A 17,807-nucleotide genomic window follows, 5' to 3' on the forward strand; every position below is an offset into this window, starting at 1 on the left:
ATAAAATAAAAGTGTTTTAAAAAAAGGGCTGGACATGGGGCTCAATGGTTAAATGGCTCTGGTTTCAATCCTTAGTCCTAAAAGTTATATTTTCTAAAATTATCTCACATATTATTTACTATATTTAGTTTATATAGGTATTTCCACACCTCGGAGAGTGGACCTGTATGGACGTGTGCAATTATCCCTCCCGTTAGCTCAGGTGCAGGCCCTGGTAAGAAGCTCAGGCAGGTAAGGGCTGTAGTTGGAAACCACCTCTTGGGTTCCATTCAGCCAGGTAGAGGTTCTATCCTGCTGTCACTCAGGACTCAGGGGCGGGGCTTGGAACACTAGCCAATCAGAGACATGGGGTGGGGCTGCAGGAACTGTCCAATCAGGAGCGCAGCTGGAAGAAGATGGAAACCTTCCACTTCGGATCGGCTTCATTCCTGGGCCGCCATAGTGTGTCCAGCGGGTCCTCTGAAGAGAACTTCTAAGTGGCTCAGCCTCGTCACTGTGACCTCCGCCCTCTGCGAGCTGAGGCGACCCCGGGAACCCCAGAAGGCGGGCAATGGTGAGTGTGGAGGGCGCCCTTCCCGCAAGGGGAGCGGGTCGCGGTGAAGGGGACGGATGAGTCGCTGTGGAGGGACCCGGGCCTCCGGCGGCAGCTGCGGCGACTGCGGTCGGAGTCCGGCCGGGCCCGGGTCCTGCGCGGCGCTTTGCCGGCCGGAGCGGTCTGTGGGCAGCGCGGCCCCGCAGCCCGCGTCTCCCCCTCTGCGGTGGCGGCGGGAGGGTCGCGGGGAGACTCCCGCCGCGGGTGAGGCGGGGCCTGGGAGGGACGTGTGCGCGTCCCAGCCCCCCTGCTCCTCGGGTCCCCGGTTACTCCAAGTCTGCAAAACCGGGGAAGCCGGTTCCCAAATCCGCGACCGACCCTCAGCCCGGGGCTTGTGGGGGCAGGAGGCGGACAGAGCTGCAGACCCTTCTGCCGGGGCCCCCTGACTGGAAATGAGCGCCGCTGGACGTTGATTTAGAAAATGCGGATCGAGGGAGGCACAGCTGCATTTAAGAGAACCGCAGAGCAGGGAGCCCCGCTGTGAGGGCTGCAGACCCCTCAGTGGGTGGCAGAAAGGACTTCTCTTTCTAGAGGGGAGCAAAGGGGAGTACCAAGAAGGTGGCGGATGAAGGGAGGATGGAGGGTGGCAGCATCGTCTTAGATCTAGGACGTTTCACCCTGACGTGAGCCTTGGGTGGGTGGGTGGTGGGTTTAGTTCGCTGCCGGCATGGAACTCAGGGTCCTTAACCGCTGAGGCACATCCCCAAGCACTGCCTGTCCCCCACCTCCGTGTTTTTTGTAGTGGGGATTGAACCCAGGGACACTTTACTCAACTACATACATCCCCAGCGCTTTTTCTTTTTTCTTTTGAGACATGGTATCAGTAAGTTGGTGCAGCAGGCTTTGAACTTGAGATCCTCCTTTCTCTGAGCCTCCGAGGCCCTAAGATGTATCTTGCTTTCATTGATTACCTCTGCCCTTGAGCGTTTTTCTTAAGTGATCCTTCATTTTTCTGAAATTGTTTCTCTGTCTCTTTGTCCAATGCCGCATTCTGGCTGGGCACAATTCAGAAGCCACTTGTCAAAGGAAACAAACTTTATTTTTAGAACCACACATGCCAAACCACACAGCTCTTCAGGAAAACCTTCAAAGCCCAACTGCCACCAGGGCTTCCCACAAGCTCTCAACCTCCCCCACTCCCCCAGCTCTTGAGGCCGATTGGCTGGGTCGCATGGGCGGAGCCAAAAAAGTCCCCCAATGAGGAGCTCCGTGGTCTGAAAGGCCGGGAAACAGCCCAATGAGCGTCATCGCAGAGGAGCCAATCAGTTGGCAGCTAGAAGTTTGCTGGGGCCCCTTCGGCTGTGGCTCTCAACAGTCCAACTTTTTGTTCGGTTTCAGTGGTGTTGTTTTTAATTTGACATTGATTTTTTTTTATACTTGATATATGGAAAAATCATGGATTTTTTGCATATTAAGGTCCTGTGTGTTAATTGCAGGAGTTTTTGTTGGTTCTTTGAGATTTTGTAGGTAGGCAATAATGGCACGTGTGAGAAGTCATTTTCTATTTGTTTCATCTAAGTCTCAGTGTCTATCATTATTATTTCTTATGGTTTCTCTGTACCTATTGGTTTGATCTTAAGAGTTTTTGTTGTTTATCTTGTTGAGATGATCAATTACATGAGTTGACTTTTTAATGTTTGGTCATTCTTTAGAGTAGGGGCTGGGGTTGTGGCTCAGTGGTAGATGCTTTCCTAGCATGTGTGAGGCACTGGTTCAATTCTCAGCCTCATGTACAAATATATAAAATAAGGTCTATTGACAACAAAATATTTTTGAAAAATACTTGTAAGAATTTCTACTTGGATTTTGTTGGATTGTTGTGTTTAAATAAGGATAGATGTAATATACCATTATTTGTTGTGGGCTTTTTTCTTATTTATTTATATATTTATTTTTGCAGTGCTGGGGATCAAAGTCAGGGCCTCATCTGTCTAGGCAGGTGCTTTACTGCTGAGCTATCCCCAGACCCTGTTGAAGATTTTTTCATCCTTATTCATAAAATCTCTTTGTCTTCTCTCTCCTTCTCTGTACTGGGATTGAAACCCAGGGAACTCTCACTGAGATACATCCCCAATTCTTTCTTTCTTTCTTTAGAGAACCTCAGTCATTCCTTTATCTATCTATATATCTATTTATTTTGTTTCTTATAATGTCTATCTAGTTTAGTATCATGGCCCTATAGGACTCATACATTATTAAGAAGTACTTTAACATCTATTACCTGGAGAAATTGTGATGATTGGTGTTATTAAACGTGAGAATTAGCCAAAGAGACCAGTGAGCCTGCTTTTCCCTGTTGTTGAGTTGCTATTGTTTCTGTAATACATAGTGGTTTATTTACATTGATTATCTTTCCTCAGTGAGATAGTGTGGGTTGTTTCTTTCCAGAAACTGGTTGATTTCTTCCAAATTATTTTTCTGTGCTTTACTTAAAATTATCTTGCTCTGGTTTGGCAGTTATTCAATGTGGTACATTAAACTGTTGAGTTAAGGTCTTTCTTCTTTTCTAATACATGCATTCATTGTTTTAAGTTTCTCCCTATGCATTGCTTTTTCTGTATCCCACAAGTGATGTTAACATGTTGATTCATGTTCACATATTTCAAAATACTTAAATTTATTTGGTATTGTTTCTTTCAATGCCTGTGCCACTCAGCCATGGAGTGTGCAGTTTCTTGGACATTTTCCAGCTATGTTTATGCTTTTGATGTCTGGTTTCATTTCAGTATGGTCTTTCAGTATGGAAAGTGAGCAACTGACTATGATTTCTTGCTGCGGCCCATGAAACTTCAACAAAGGATCTTGAGTACTGGGGACTGGAGATGGAGAGAAAAAAACAGACACATTTTTAAGCAATGCTGGGGCCAGGTGGGACACTGCCTTCTGATGGAGGAACAGTGACCCAGAACTAGCTCTGCAAATTTATTATATAGGGACTCCTAATCAGAAAGTTTAACTATTGGGGCATTGTAAAGTGTTCAAATTCAAAGCTTGTGAGTTATTAAGAGGCTTCTTTGTGCGCTAAAAAGTTACAGAGCTAGAAACTGCTGTACCCAGAAAAAGCATTGTACTGGAACATTTGATAACTGAAGTCTGTGAAGTCAGAGCCGAGTGTCAAGACTGTTCACATCCTCGCCTTTGGCAAGGAATATTTCCCAGGCTTGGCCTTTGCCACAATGCAGGATCAGCTGATGACTATGGGCTCATCTGCTCCCCACAATTTGTGTTCCTTTAGGTTTGTTCCTTTAGGTGTGTCTTGTAGCTCAGAACAAGACAGAATTGGTAAAGATTCTGTATTGTGGTACAGCAAATGGGAACTTTGGCAGTTTAAGAGCTGTCAGGCTGTGGTTTTTGCCTGTGGACACACAGAAACTCAGCTTACTGACATTTAAACATAGAGGCTTGTGGTGGCTAACAGGTACCTGTAAATGATAACTACAGTGGCAGAAACAATAAACCAAGCAACAGAGACAGAACAATCCTACTTTAGGCTTGGTGTAGTAAAAGTCCCTAAGTTGTAGAAGCTAAGAGTCCTTGGGCAGTTGACAAGCTTGCATCCATATAAGAAATGTAGAATGTGGGCTAGTGCTGTAGCTCAGTGGCAGAGAACTTGCCTAGCATGCCATCCCAGCACCACATAAAAAGAAACAAATAAAATAAAGGCATTCTGTCCATCTACAATTTCAAAAAAAATTTTTTTAAATGTAGAATGCACCTTCCAATAGAAATTGCACCAACTCCCTTGCCTTGATGTACCCCAAACATGCTTATATAAAGTAATGGCCCTGCTGTGCTCAGTGCTCAGACTTTGGGATTTATCTCTCTGGGCTGTGACACCATGAATAAAGTATTGCTTTCAGATATTGGTGTCCTGACCCTCATTAATAGCTTGTTTTCTGCCAGTCTTTCTGCAGAACATTTACATTTAAGGTAATTACTTAAATTACTTAAATGTAATTATTAAATGTTTCCTTGGGGCTGGGGTTGTGGCTCAGTGGTAGAACGCTTGCCTAGCACATGCGAGGCCCTGGGTTTGATCCTCAGCACTACATAAAAATAAATAAAATAAAGGTATTGTGTCCAACTACAACTAAAAAATAAAAAAGAAAATAGAGTGTTTCCTAATTTAAAAGAACAATAAAATTATCACTCTCTTATTCCAACAAATTTAAATATTGTTAGAGGTTTATTATGCCCAGAGGCTTTCATAAATTAGTTTTTTGCCTTTGTTTTCTTCCTTTTTTTTTTCTTGTTGGTTTGAGTTGATGCCAAAGGCCCTAAATCACTGAGCCACATCCTAAGCCCTTTTTAAAACTTTTATTTTTTTAATTTTTTTTGTGGTGCTGAGATTGAACCCAGGGCCTTGTGCATGCAAGGCAAGCCTTCTACCAACTGAGCTATATCCCCAGCCCCAAAATTTCTTTCTTTTTTTTTTTTTTTGGTACCAGGGATTGAACTCAGGGGCACTTGGCCACTGAGTCACATCCCTAGCCCTATTTTTGTATTTTATTTAGAGACAGGGTCTCACTGAGTTGCTTAGTGCCTTGCCATTGCTGAAGCTGGCTTTGAACTCGTGATCCTCCTGTCTCAGCCTCCTGAGCCACTGGGATTACAGGCATGCTCCACCGAACCAGGCCCAAAATTTATTCCTTTATCTTATTTTTTTAAATATTTTGAGACAGGGTCTCACTACATACAAGTCAATGGGATTATGGGAGTGTGCCACTGTACCAGGCATGACCTAGTTTTTGTTTTCCTAGGAAAAGGACTTGTTTTTGGCATTTTTGCAATTTTTATAGGTCCTGTGAGAGGTGAAACCTTGGTGACACTGAAATCTTTCTAAGAACATGTACCACTTTTCCCCTTATTTTATTCAGCTTTGACATTCTCCAACAAAAACCTTAATGATTACCTATGAGTATACTGAGTTATCCTTCATGAGTCTTATTTACTATTATATTCTTGTGGATGTACAGAAACTAACATACAGGCTTCCAGTTGTGGTCCCTTAGTGCAACCCCAAAGGATGTGCTTAATTCTTTAAATAAGGAGTTGTAAAAAGAGGTTTTGTTTTGTTTTGTGATGCTGGGGATTGAACCCAGGGCTTTGTGCATGCAAGGCAAGCATTCTACCGGCTGAGCTATATCCCTAGCCAAAAAAAGAGTTTTAAAATCTGATCCAGTTCACTAAAGATTCATCACCCAGGCGTGTTTCAGGGGATAATGAGATAGGCAACATCTAAAGAGCATGTCAAAGTCTCACAAACATGTAGAGGAGCAACAGGATTTAAACAGGCTGAATTTTGTTGGGATAACCTGCATGGGAACACAATTCCCTCTTTACAGTTATGCTGGTGAGGATCATACTAACAGTAGTTCCCAGATATCAACAAAGATCAAAGTTTTTCCTCAAGTATTTCTAAGAATATGCTGTCTCATAACAGCTACTGATATTACGTTTAGTACATGTTGGACTTTGTGGTGAGAAGGGCTAGAGATGAGTGTACAAAGAGAACTGGAGTGACCCAGAAGCACAGCCAGAGTTCCTGTTCTTTCTGTTACTCTAACAAGTAGATATGATCCAGCATCAGAATTGATGTGAGAGGATGTGAGCCTGGCTGGAGAGTTAAGAGTGTGACACCCAGGTGTTGGAGTATTGGGAGACACAGTACCATATGAGATTCTCACAACCTGAGTGTAGGTCTGCAGTATGTCTCATTTTCCTCCTTGGAATACCTGTGGGATATTTTAGGAGTTGGTGACCTTTGAGGATGTGGCTGTGAACTTCACCCTGGAGGAGTGGGCTCTGCTAGATCCTTCCCAGAAGAAGCTCTTCAAAGATGTGATGCAAGAAACCTTCTGGAACCTGACCACTATAGGTAAGGGTGACATTTTTTTCCCTCATTTTGTCAATCAGAGAATGGTTGTTACTTGCCTATCAGTTCTGTTCCATGATCTGGAATATGGAAGGTTCACATTCTGATGACTATACTGGCATGATGACATTATTCAACAGATCTACAAGACACTGATAATTTTTATGTAATATTGAACTGACAATGATGTTTCTGGGTCTGCATTTTAGGAAAAAACTGGAAAAATCAGGCCATCGATGATCACTATATTTCCTGGAGAAATCTACGGTAATTGAACTCACAAGATAAGGCAATGTACCTCATAAATCTTGGAGTAATGTATAAAAAAGTCATGAAGAGAAGGAAAATATACATGCCATGATTTAATCTGTTGTTTTTTTTTTAAAAACAATACATACAGTTTGAGTTGGAAAGTTCAAGATCCAAAATGTTCCAGTATAGGAACCATTTGATGTCTTAAGTGACACTTTCTGATAATTTATTATATATATTATATACTGTGTTCCATACACAAATTACTGGATATGTATGAAATTGCCCTCAAGTGGGACCCATTTTGAAGGTATCTTACTGTGTATATGCAAATATCACAAAATCCAATCTGAATTTTGTCCCATGCATTTCACATAAATAGTATTCTTTTGTAATTTGATAAACATCTTCAGGATTAAAAAAATACATTACTTGGAAGGAGTATTTAGAACCCCAAGCTAAGTGGTAGTGCATACCTGTAAATCCAGCGATTGGGAGACTGAGGCAGGAGGATCACAAGTGGGAGGCCAGCACCTTAGTAAACCCCTGAACAACTTACTGAGAGGCTGTTTCAAAATATGAAAAATAACTTTAACAGGACTGGAATGTAGCTCAATAAAACGCAACATAAAATCTGTTGTTCTGGTAGATCATTAATAAGTAAATCCTTAGTAATGTAGTTTCTGTTCTTTGCAGAATTCAAGTGATTGAGAGACTCTGGGAACAGAAAGAAGATAATCAATATGGAGAAATATTCAGCCAGATCTTAGATCCTCTTATAAACAAGAGAAGTTCTTCTGGAGTAAAACCAAGTGAACACCATGTGTGTGGAGATGTCCTCGTTGCAGATTCATCCCTAGCCATGCCCCAGACAGCTCATATTAGACACAAAGCACATGAGTATCTGGAACATGGAGGGAAGCCATATGAATATAAGGAACATGGGAAAGCCTTCCATGATCCCCAAGGTTTTCAGAAGCATGAAAGAACTCTCACAGCAGAGAAACCCCATGTGTGTAAGCACTGTGGAAAAGCCTTTAGTTCTTCTAGGTACATTAAAGTTCATGAACGAATTCACAGTGGAGAGAAACCTTATAAATGCAAACAATGTGGCAAAGCCTTTCGTTTTCCCAGTTCCCTTAAAATTCATGAACAGATTCACAGTGGAAAGAAACCCTATGTGTGTAAGCAATGTGGAAAAGCCTTTAGCACTTCCAGATACATGAAAACACATGAAAAAATTCACAGTGGAAAGAAACCCTGTGTATGTAAACACTGTGGAAAAGCCTTTAGTTCTTCCTATTATATTAAAATCCATGAACGAATTCACAGTGGAGAGAAACCCTGTGTGTGTAAGCAATGTGGAAAAGCCTTTAGTTCTTCCTATCGCCTTAAAATCCATGAACAAGTTCATCGTGGAGAGAAACCCTGTGTATGTAAACAATGTGGAAAAGCCTTTAGTTCTTCCTATTACATAAAAATCCATGAACAAATTCACAGTGGAGAGAAACCCTATGTTTGTAAACAATGTGGGAAAGCTTTTCATTTATATAGATCCCTTCAAAGACATGAAATAACGCACACTAGAAGGAAACCCTATGTATGTAAGCAATGTGGGAAACAATTTATTTCCTCCAGCTCCATTAGAAAACATGAACGAATTCACAGTGGAGAGAAGCCTTATACATGTAAACAATGTGGGAAAGCCTTTCCTTTTCTCAGTTCTCTTCAAATGCATGAACAAATTCACAGTGGAATAAAACCATATGTATGTAAGCAATGTGGAAAAGGCTTTAATTCTTCTAACCATATGAAAACACATGAACGCATTCATAGTGAAGAGAAACCTTATACATGTAAACAATGTGGGAAAGCTTTTCATTTCCCCAGATCCCTTCAAATACATGAAATAACCCACAATGGAGAGAAACCCTTTGTATGTAAGCAGTGTGGAAAGGGCTTTAGTTCTTCCAGCTCCATTAGAAAACATGAACAGATTCACAGTAGAGAGAAGCCCTGTGTATGTAGGCAATGTGGAAAAGCCTTTAGTTCTTTCTATTACATTAAAATCCATGAACGAATTCACAGTGGAGAGAAACCTTATAAATGCAATCAATGTGGGAAAGCCTTTCATTTTCCAAATTCCCTTCAAATTCATGAACAAATTCATAGCGGAAAGAAACCCTATGTGTGTAAGAAATGTGGAAAAGCCTTTAGTTCTTCCAGCTCCATTAGAAAACATGAACGAATTCACAGTGGAGAGAAACCCTATATATGTAAGCAATGTGGAAAAAGCTTTAGTACTTCTAGATGCATGAAAACACATGAACAGATCCACAGTGGAGAAAAACCCTGTGTATGTAAACAATGTGGAAAAGCCTTTAGTTCTACCTATTATATTAAAATCCATGAACGAATTCACAGTGGAGAGAAACCTTATGAATGCAAGCAATGTGGAAAAGCCTTTTGTTTTCCCAATTCCCTTCAAATTCATGAACAAATTCATAGTGGAAAGAAACCCTACATATGTAAACAATGTGGAAAAACCTTTAGTTCTTCCAGCTCCATTAGAAAGCATGAACGGATTCATAGGGGATAGAAACCCTATATGGGTAAACAATGGGAAACCTTTCAGTCGTTCTGATGCAATCAAAAGACCTGAGAAAACACTGGAGATAAACCCTATATGTGTACGCAATGTGAAATAGGCTTTAATTCTTCAAGCCCCATCAAAGCACATGAATGAATTCACAGGGAAGAGAAGTTCTGTACATGTAAACAGTGTGGGAAAGCTTTCATTCAGTCCTGTACAATCAGAAGACGTGAAATGTACACCGGAGAAAAACCCTGTGTATGAAAACAATGTGGCAAAGCCTACAGTTATCCCTGTCCCCTCAAACAATATTAAAGAATTCACGGTGAAATGAAAACATGGCATGAAAGCAGTGTGGGAAATCCTCCAGTGATTCCTCCACACTTAAAATACATGAAGGAATGCACACTGGAGAGAAACTGTGTGTGTGAAGAAAGCAGCAAAGCCTTTACTCCATTCGGTTACCTTCTCAAACATCAAGGATTCACTTTTGAGAGAAACTCCATGAGTGTAAACAAAGTGAGCAAGCTTTCACTGCTTACAGTTCTTTTTGTTGTGTTGTGTGTATGTGGTGCTGGGGATTGAACCCAAGGCCTTGTATATGCAAGGCAAACACTCTACCAACTGAGCTATATCCCCAGCCCCTCACAGTTCCTTTTGATACCATGAAACAATTCACACAGAGGAGAAACCTTAATGATGTCAGCAATGTAAAACCGTCTTTTTCTCAGATTGCTTCAACTACATGGAAGAACACACTGGAGAGTAACTGTGAATACAGAAAAGTGGGAAGTCTTTATTATCACAGAAACTTTGTTGCAAACATGAGAATACAGGTGCAATAACTTTTATTATTGCAAAGGATATGGGAATGCTTGTCCTCTTGGTTCAGGATACTCCTATAAATGAACACAGTATGCAGTGGAACCTGCAATAGAAGACATATTCAATGATCTACATTTGGTTCACATGTAAGAAATCACAGTGGATTAAAACCCTGTGGATGTGAAATATTCTCAGAAGAGAGTTCTCCTGTTGTAAGATAGTTTCAGAGGCCTATGAAAATTCCTCATGTAGCAGAATTCTATATGTGCAATTGATATGAAGAACTTGGTACAAAATAATTAGTTTAGAAGTCTCCAGAAACTCTACTACCTAGAGATTTCCCAAAACTTATATTATTTTCACCAGTAATTCATTCTTAATCTCTGCATTGTGTGTTTCTAATCTGGATTCTTTGAAATAAAGACTGAGGTGAAACATTTCTGAGTTTTGTTTAGATAGGCTGTATTATCTGAGTTCAATAGGTACTATATTTTAAATCAAATCTGGTAGTATGTCTTCTAACATTTTGAAGCATGTTGGCCCTAAAGCAATTTGATGTGTATTTCTAATATGCCATTAGGCTTCATTTATATGTAGTTTTTTTTTTGGGGGGGTGCAAATGTAATAGTATCTTTTTTATTATTTATTCCAATTTGTTATACATGATGGCAGAATGTAATTCATTTTATATTACAATTTGTAGTTTTATATATACAGGTACATGTATACATGTGTATGTTTCTTCTCAGGGGAAAATGACATTTTTACATGGATTTTATATTTTTCACAGTTTGATGGCATATTTTTTCTATAATATTGGCACATAATGATTACACATAATGGTGAAATTCATTTTTACATATTTGTATATGCCCATGATACAGCGATAGATGTATATTTTCTTCAAAACAGTTTTTGTTCATGCGTTTTTAGATTTAAGAAATGTTTGAAACAAAATGAGGATTAATATACATTAGCTTTTTCTTTAAGAAATTTTTTGGATAAATATTGATAATACTGTGATAGAGTTCTTTTGTGATACAGATCTGAGAAGAATGAAATTCATTTTCAGTGGGTAGCAATTCTCTTCAATTGTAATTTCAACTTAGACTTCCCTATTGAATTAATTACAGCTATCATCTATACAATATTTCTTACAGTTTAAGGGCAGGAAAATCAGATTGCTGTGTCAGTCCTAGAGACTAATTTATGACTCAATGAGACACCCCCCCCTTTTTTTTTTTTTGCAGTACTGCTTGCAGTTCTGCATTTGAACCCAAGGCCTCACACTTTCTAAGTTTTCTAAGTACATCCTCTACAATTGAGGTATATCCCCAGCCCCACTTTTTTTTTTTTTTTTTTTTTAGTATTTATTTTTTAGTTCTCAGCGGACACAACATCTTTGTATGTGGTGCTGAGGATCGAACCCGGGCCGCACGCATGCCAGGCGAGCGCGCTACCGCTTGAGCCACATCCCCAGCCCCACTTATTTTGATAAAGGGTCTCAATTGCCCAGGCTAATGTCTAGTTTGCAATCCTCCTGCCTTAGCCTCCCAGGAAACACTGAGCCAACCCTAGCCCAAAACAGGTTCTTTCTAAAGCTCAGGGACTTGTCTGCCACAGCCTTGGAGATTCCTAACTTACATGAGCCATTCACCTGGCATGTAGCTGAGAGACAAGGTGTGGCATGAGTCTTCACTCAAAAACTGAGGTATATTCCTCAGTCTGTGGCTTACTTTTCTAAACAGTTGGATTCCATGTCCTGTGCATGGCCTGGATACCTAGGGGCTTAGTGGCCACAGCCCTTTTGGTAGAGGAGCCCACTAAGGATACTTACTAGCCACCAGGCTCAGTGTCCTTGAAGTTAAAAGACATCAATATCAGCCAGCAGAAGATGTCTGGGGGATTAAGGAGGGAGATCAATGGCTAACTGGAGGGTGACTGACCAAGCCCCAGTCCTCATACTGTAATCCCCTGAAGTCATTCCTAAAATTTGCCCAACTCTAAACCTGGCAACCATGCTTCCTAAAAGCTCATAGAAGGGAACACACACACACACACACACACACACACAAAGAATGGACCAGTGATGCTCTATTCAGTACTAGAGGGGCACAACTTCAGGGAAAATTGTGGTGGGCCACCATGAGGGTCTGGCTTTTATATGGCCTTAGCAGAGCCAGGTATGGGAAGAGTTAGGTACTTTTGGTGGGCATTCTTGGTGGGAGGGGCCACCAGGACAGGGAAGGAGGGCAGATAGAGGAAGGAGGTTCATTGGGGGTCCATTGTCCGTGTCATTCATTCCAGGTTCTTAGGACATACTGCATTGGAGCGATGTCATATACAGTTCTGGTAGTTGTGGCTGGCTTGAGTGGCTATAGAGAGGGAATTTCAGCATCATCATGGGTGATTCCTTCCTTACGGGACTCAAGAGAATGATTTATTATGGGGCTCAGGAGAGTCACATTGTAAATGAAGTAGAATGGCTTTTGAATGTTCTTTCAAGGTGGGCTAGATAGGTCACCTTGTCAAGAAGTTGCTTCTGTATAAAGTAAACAAAGCAGAAGGGAAAGGTCATTGCCAGAAAGACCAGCATTAGAAAAGTTGAAAGATGGGAGAAGCCAGGAAGTCCTGTGTTTTAAGAACTAATTCTCATCTCTGTTGTTCCACTTGGACCTGTAGTTGTTTAAACATAACCCCTAACAGTCCCAAGTGATTGACATAGAAGCTACATTTTTCCCCTAGAAAGAGGCACAGGAGATCTAGGCCCTGATGATTTTGCTGGATGACAGATGCCAGTACCAAATTGGTGACCTGTTGAATATCTTCAATAAACTGTACAGACAATTTTTGTAGTAGTAAATAGAGTTCCTAATCCTGCTGCTCCTGTGGCAATCCTAGTGGATATCTCTATCCCTATGAGTAAAGGAATAAATGGAATGGCTCTCTTGTAGCCAGTGTGTGCCTTTATCAGGATATGCAATCTTTGATTGTCATATAAAATGTCAATTTGAGGAGTAAGGAAGACCAAGGCACAGAGGCCAATTCAATTTTTGGCAGGCAGGGGTAAATATGAGCCTTGCAAAGGAAAAATTTCTCAAAATTTGGGGGCATCAGTGTTGTGGAACTGACATAAGTGTATGACTTAATGTTATAGTTAAAGCAACGTCCCCAGATTTCATAAATTGACTTCCAGACCACTCATATATAATCGAATCAAGCTTTTATTGAAGCACACTGGTGACGGCTAACCAGAACATACAGCTGTTCCCCTGATTAGTCCCAAACAATTGTAAGGGCACCCCTTATAAGCCTGAAAGCCACAAAAGGGATGTTTGGGGGTCCAGCCAATGCAAGCCAGCCAAGTAACAGAAGCAGGAAAGTGCAGTCAGGTGGCGGGACACTTAGCCAATCACAATTAGCCCAGTCACCCCAGTTCCAGAAACAGCCCCGTTACCCTAGTTACAGAAACAATGCCCCATTAAGTAGTTCCGTGTTCTTAAGGGTTTCTATAGCAAAAGGAAAAGAACAACTTGCCCCATTCATGACCTTCTACTTGGCATGGCTGTTTTACAGAATGGAGTCACTTTGGCTTGACTATCACATTAGTTCTATTAAAAGAACTATTGCTGGGGCTGGGGATATGGCTCAAGCGGTAGCACATTTGCCTGGCATGCGTGCGGCCCGGGTACGATCCTCAGCACCACATATAAACAGCACCACATATAAACAAAGATGTTGTGTCCACCAAAAACTAAAAAATAAATATTAAAATTCTCTCTCTCTCTTTAAAAAAATAAAAGAACTATTGCCTTTTCTTTGAAATGCCCAGGTATGGCTGTTCTGGTTATAACTGTTTTGCTAGGTATTGAAGACCAAGCTGGTCAAATTGACCTTGTGCCTCTCTATTGTTAAGAGTCAGCTGAGTTCCACAGGGGTGACTCTTGGGGAACTTGAAAGCAGCCTCTTAGCTCCTTTAGTGCCATCTGCTAGGATGGATTAAGGTCTCCTTGATGATGTGGCTTCCTTGGAAGCATTAGGGATTATGCCTTTCTAATGACCTAGTTCTTTTGCAGCATGTGCACTGGTTGCACTGGGCTTTTTGTTCTCCAGGATCTCAATGATCCTCCTGATCCGGAGGTCATGTGATCCAGAGTTAGGAAGCTCTTAGAGAAGTCATCTTATCCCTTGGGTTCAATCCTCAGCACCACATAAAAACAAAGATGTTGTGTCTGCCGAAAACTAAAAAAAAATTTAAATATTAAAATTCTCTCTCTCACTCTCTCTCACTCTTTCTTAAAAAAAAAAAGAGAATGGTGATGATTGAAAAAACTCTCTAAACATACTAAAACCTATTATACACTTTAAAAATGTAAATTGTATGGTATATGAGTTATACCCTAATAAAGCTTTTTTTTTTTTTTTTTTTTTTTTTTTTTAAAAAAGGTTACCCTGTTTTAGGGAAGGCTTTCACAAAATAGCTGTTACACAAATTCTTACAAACTTTTATAAAAACCATACATCTTTCAAATTCATTAAGATTATTACTTGGGTCTGGGTTGTAACTCAGTGGTACAAAGTGTACACATAAACACAAAAATATTATAATCATTCATGATAACCTTTAGAATAATAAAGGAGAAATATGGCTGCCAAAGAATGTTCAGGAGTTGCACTTTTAACAAGAAGTGAAAAAGAACCTCATAGCAGACACACTAAATTGAAAAATTAGAGAAAATAGATGAACCCAAAAGAGAAAAATGAAAGAAATTTTAAACCTAATTTTAAAATCCTGACTTACCCTAATTGTTACAAATTGTGTCACATATATTCTAGACAGTTTACAAAATAAATAACATTAGCTTTATATTTGGAAAAATTTAAAACAATAGCCTTAAAAGGAATCTAATAACTTAGACCAGTGGTTCTCAAATATGTTTCATTACTTCAGATCAGCTGGTGTTTAAAAATACTTCATTTGGGGGCTATGACTCAGTGGTAGAGTGCATGCTGAGCATGAACAAGGCTTGGGTTCAATTCCCAGCATCAAAAATATATAAACAACTTTATTTTTGATAGCCTTACCCACATTAGAAAGGTATAATGTTCAGAAAGAAAGGCATTAAGAGGAGGTAAAACACTGGTTAAAATCTGGCTAAAAATGCCAAAATGAACACAATATAAATGATACAATGAAACTATAGAAAATAAAGTGTGTTCTCACCTGCCCGTCCATCACTCCCAACAAAGTGGATTCCATCCACTGTACAGGTTCAATGAAATAAGATGTACATTGAGCCCGATTCCCTGTGGCAAGCAGGAAAGAGGGTGTCATTCTCTTGTGGGCAAAGGCTAGAGGCCTGCTTCCTTGGTTATGATCCAAAATGCTAAAACTTCGAAATAAGGATCGCCTGCATGTTCTACATTTGTAGAGAACTTCATCTTTTAATCCTTCTGAAATGGTAGTTGGATCAACAGCAAAGAGTTCTTGAGGTAGATTGTGCAGTTCTGGATACTTGTCTGTGAACTTTTGTAAGCGATATTGCTTATAAATTGCACTAGAGGCACCCACTTCATATCCCATTGCCTGGTATGATTCCAGTTGATATTCAAACCCCTCATTCATCTTAGCTCCAGGTTTGATAGTCTGTAGATTCTCATAGGCTTTTTCAAAGGTAAGGCGGTCAGTCTTCATCAAAAAGCAGTCACTATAGCAACACTTCGACTGATGCCTGCCTGCGTGGCTGAAAAAGAGACCAGCCTGGCGGATGCAGGCCACGCACCCATCCAGACGGCTGAGCCAGTCGGTCTCGGGTTTGTCCAGGCCTGGCACCAAGAGGCTCCATAGACCTTCGAACCCAGCCCCCTCCTTGAAACCAGGTTCTGAGTCCAGGTTCTGTGACTGCCCCACCCAGGTACAACCCAGGCCGCACTTGCAGCATCTCCCGGGCTGAGCTGGTTCTGCTCGCTGAATCCCGCTCCCGCAGCCAGGGCTCAGCCCTGCTCTGCCAACAGGGCCCAGAAACATTTCCTTCTCCTTCTATTTTCTGTACTGATATTTCCATACCTAAAACCTTCTTACATCTCTTTCCTAGCTGTTGATCCTTTTTCTTAATTTACACTCTGATATAACCTTTATGAAATTTCTAAATTTAGGCAAATTACTCGATTTTAATAAGATGAAATACTTTATGCTATTTACAGTGCTTTAATTGAAACACAGTTGAAAAATTTGGAACCTATGCATATAGAATTATACCTGTTAGAACTTAACTCTTAGTAACCTTGTTTTCAGTGAAGAAAACAATTTATTTTTATCTATTTTATACAGATAAAAAAAATCTTAAACCTTTTTCCATTTACCAATTTATGAAAACATACATGATGTTTAAGTATATTACCCTATGGAATAAAAGAAATCAAGAGTACTTGATTTTAAATTTATCAGTTTGCACTTTGAACTCTGTAAATTAATCTGATGCCTCTAACAAACACATTTATGAAGATTAATCCCATTGATGTTAAATCTAATTAACTTACTATTAACTGTAAAAACCCAAACATCAGACAAGTGTAGGTAACAGTACTAGCCATCTTTTTGCTGTTAAAGAAAAAATCCTAGGAGCAATGGATATTGCATTCTAGACATTTTACAGAAATTAACATTCTACCAATTGTCTGACCACCTAGAAAAACTTGTCAATTAGTCATTTTAAAGACATTTTTTACTGTCACTTGGTTACCTAATTTTAATCGGACTTTTTTTTTTAATCCCATGAACTAAAGGTATTTGGGTCCGTTTTTCTTTTATAACTTAATTTATGTGTGCTCATTTATCGCTGTCAGTTTTAATACCATGTGCATGACGTGGACATAAGGACATATGTAGGCAAAACACAGTATACAGTGTGCACACATACACAAGACAGGCAAGAAACAGACCACGTAGCTGCTTAAAACCTATTAGATTGAGAGCTCACCCTTGCAAACTGGCCTCTGAACAAAGCAGAATGGAGAAAAAAAAACTCTTGGATAAAAGAGGATCGATAAGAAAATCATTAATCTTGGTGCACAGGATCAAAAACCGAGAGCTCAAAAAATATAGAATTTATAAAAAAAAAGTCCTATAAAAATATAATATGGCCATAATTAAAATAACCTACTATTACTTATGAGGGTGAGGCTCCCTCTTAATAAACAAAAAGAAAACAGAAATATGGGCACAGGTGCTGAGAAAACTGGGTTTTTTTGGCTGGGGGCAACTCCCAATCCCAGAGCCTCTAGGGATCAACGTTTCCGTCTTTCCTTCCATGACCTCTGTCTGGGGCCTCACTCAGAATGGAGGATTCTAACTAACCTTTTGAAAATTATTTTGAGGGAGGACATTTGCCAGCTACTTGTGCCCTTAAATCTTCTTCCATGTTCCTCGTAGAACCATGGTTTCATCTTAAGCTCCTCAATTTTAAGTGCGAGGCAAGTCTCTTAGTATTCTGGGTGATGTCTCCACTAGAGAATATAAATAGTTGGGGTTCTTGGACTTGGACAGATGAAGGGTAGTTTTAGTCTAATTAACTGAGACAGATTTTTTGTTTTTGTTTTTTTCCTGCCAGATGAGGGGAGTAAAAGAGAAAATGTGTCTCAGGAGAGTCTAGGGAAGGAAGGCTAATTTT

General features: G+C 40.2%; 3 protein-coding genes across 3 annotated transcripts in view; 2 read left to right on the forward strand and 1 right to left on the reverse strand.

Moving 5' to 3' along the window:
- Nucleotides 1–413: 413 nt before the first annotated feature.
- On the forward strand, nucleotides 414–10,574 carry LOC101974499 (uncharacterized). Its single transcript, XM_078037727.1, has 4 exons — nucleotides 414–553; nucleotides 6,344–6,470; nucleotides 6,677–6,734; nucleotides 7,416–10,574. The coding sequence occupies exons 1-4, from the start codon at nucleotides 551–553 to the stop codon at nucleotides 9,316–9,318; spliced, it is 2,091 nt and encodes a 696-aa protein (XP_077893853.1). The 5' UTR covers nucleotides 414–550; the 3' UTR covers nucleotides 9,319–10,574.
- Nucleotides 438–17,807, forward strand: part of LOC101973937 (uncharacterized) — a 35,539-nt gene continuing 18,169 nt past the window's right edge. Inside the window, exon 1 of the mRNA XM_078037728.1 lies at nucleotides 438–553. Coding sequence (XP_077893854.1) covers nucleotides 551–553 — 3 coding nt within the window. The 5' untranslated portion in view covers nucleotides 438–550. The remainder of the gene's footprint in view (nucleotides 554–17,807) is intronic.
- Nucleotides 12,432–16,202, reverse strand: LOC101974221 (dual specificity protein phosphatase 12). Its single transcript, XM_078031244.1, is given in 3 exon segments — nucleotides 12,432–12,512; nucleotides 15,362–16,028; nucleotides 16,030–16,202. Coding segments are annotated over 3 exon segments (921 nt in total).

The sequence above is a fragment of the Ictidomys tridecemlineatus genome, chromosome 2 (assembly GCF_052094955.1).
Source record: "Ictidomys tridecemlineatus isolate mIctTri1 chromosome 2, mIctTri1.hap1, whole genome shotgun sequence".
Lineage (NCBI taxonomy): Eukaryota > Metazoa > Chordata > Mammalia > Rodentia > Sciuridae > Ictidomys > Ictidomys tridecemlineatus.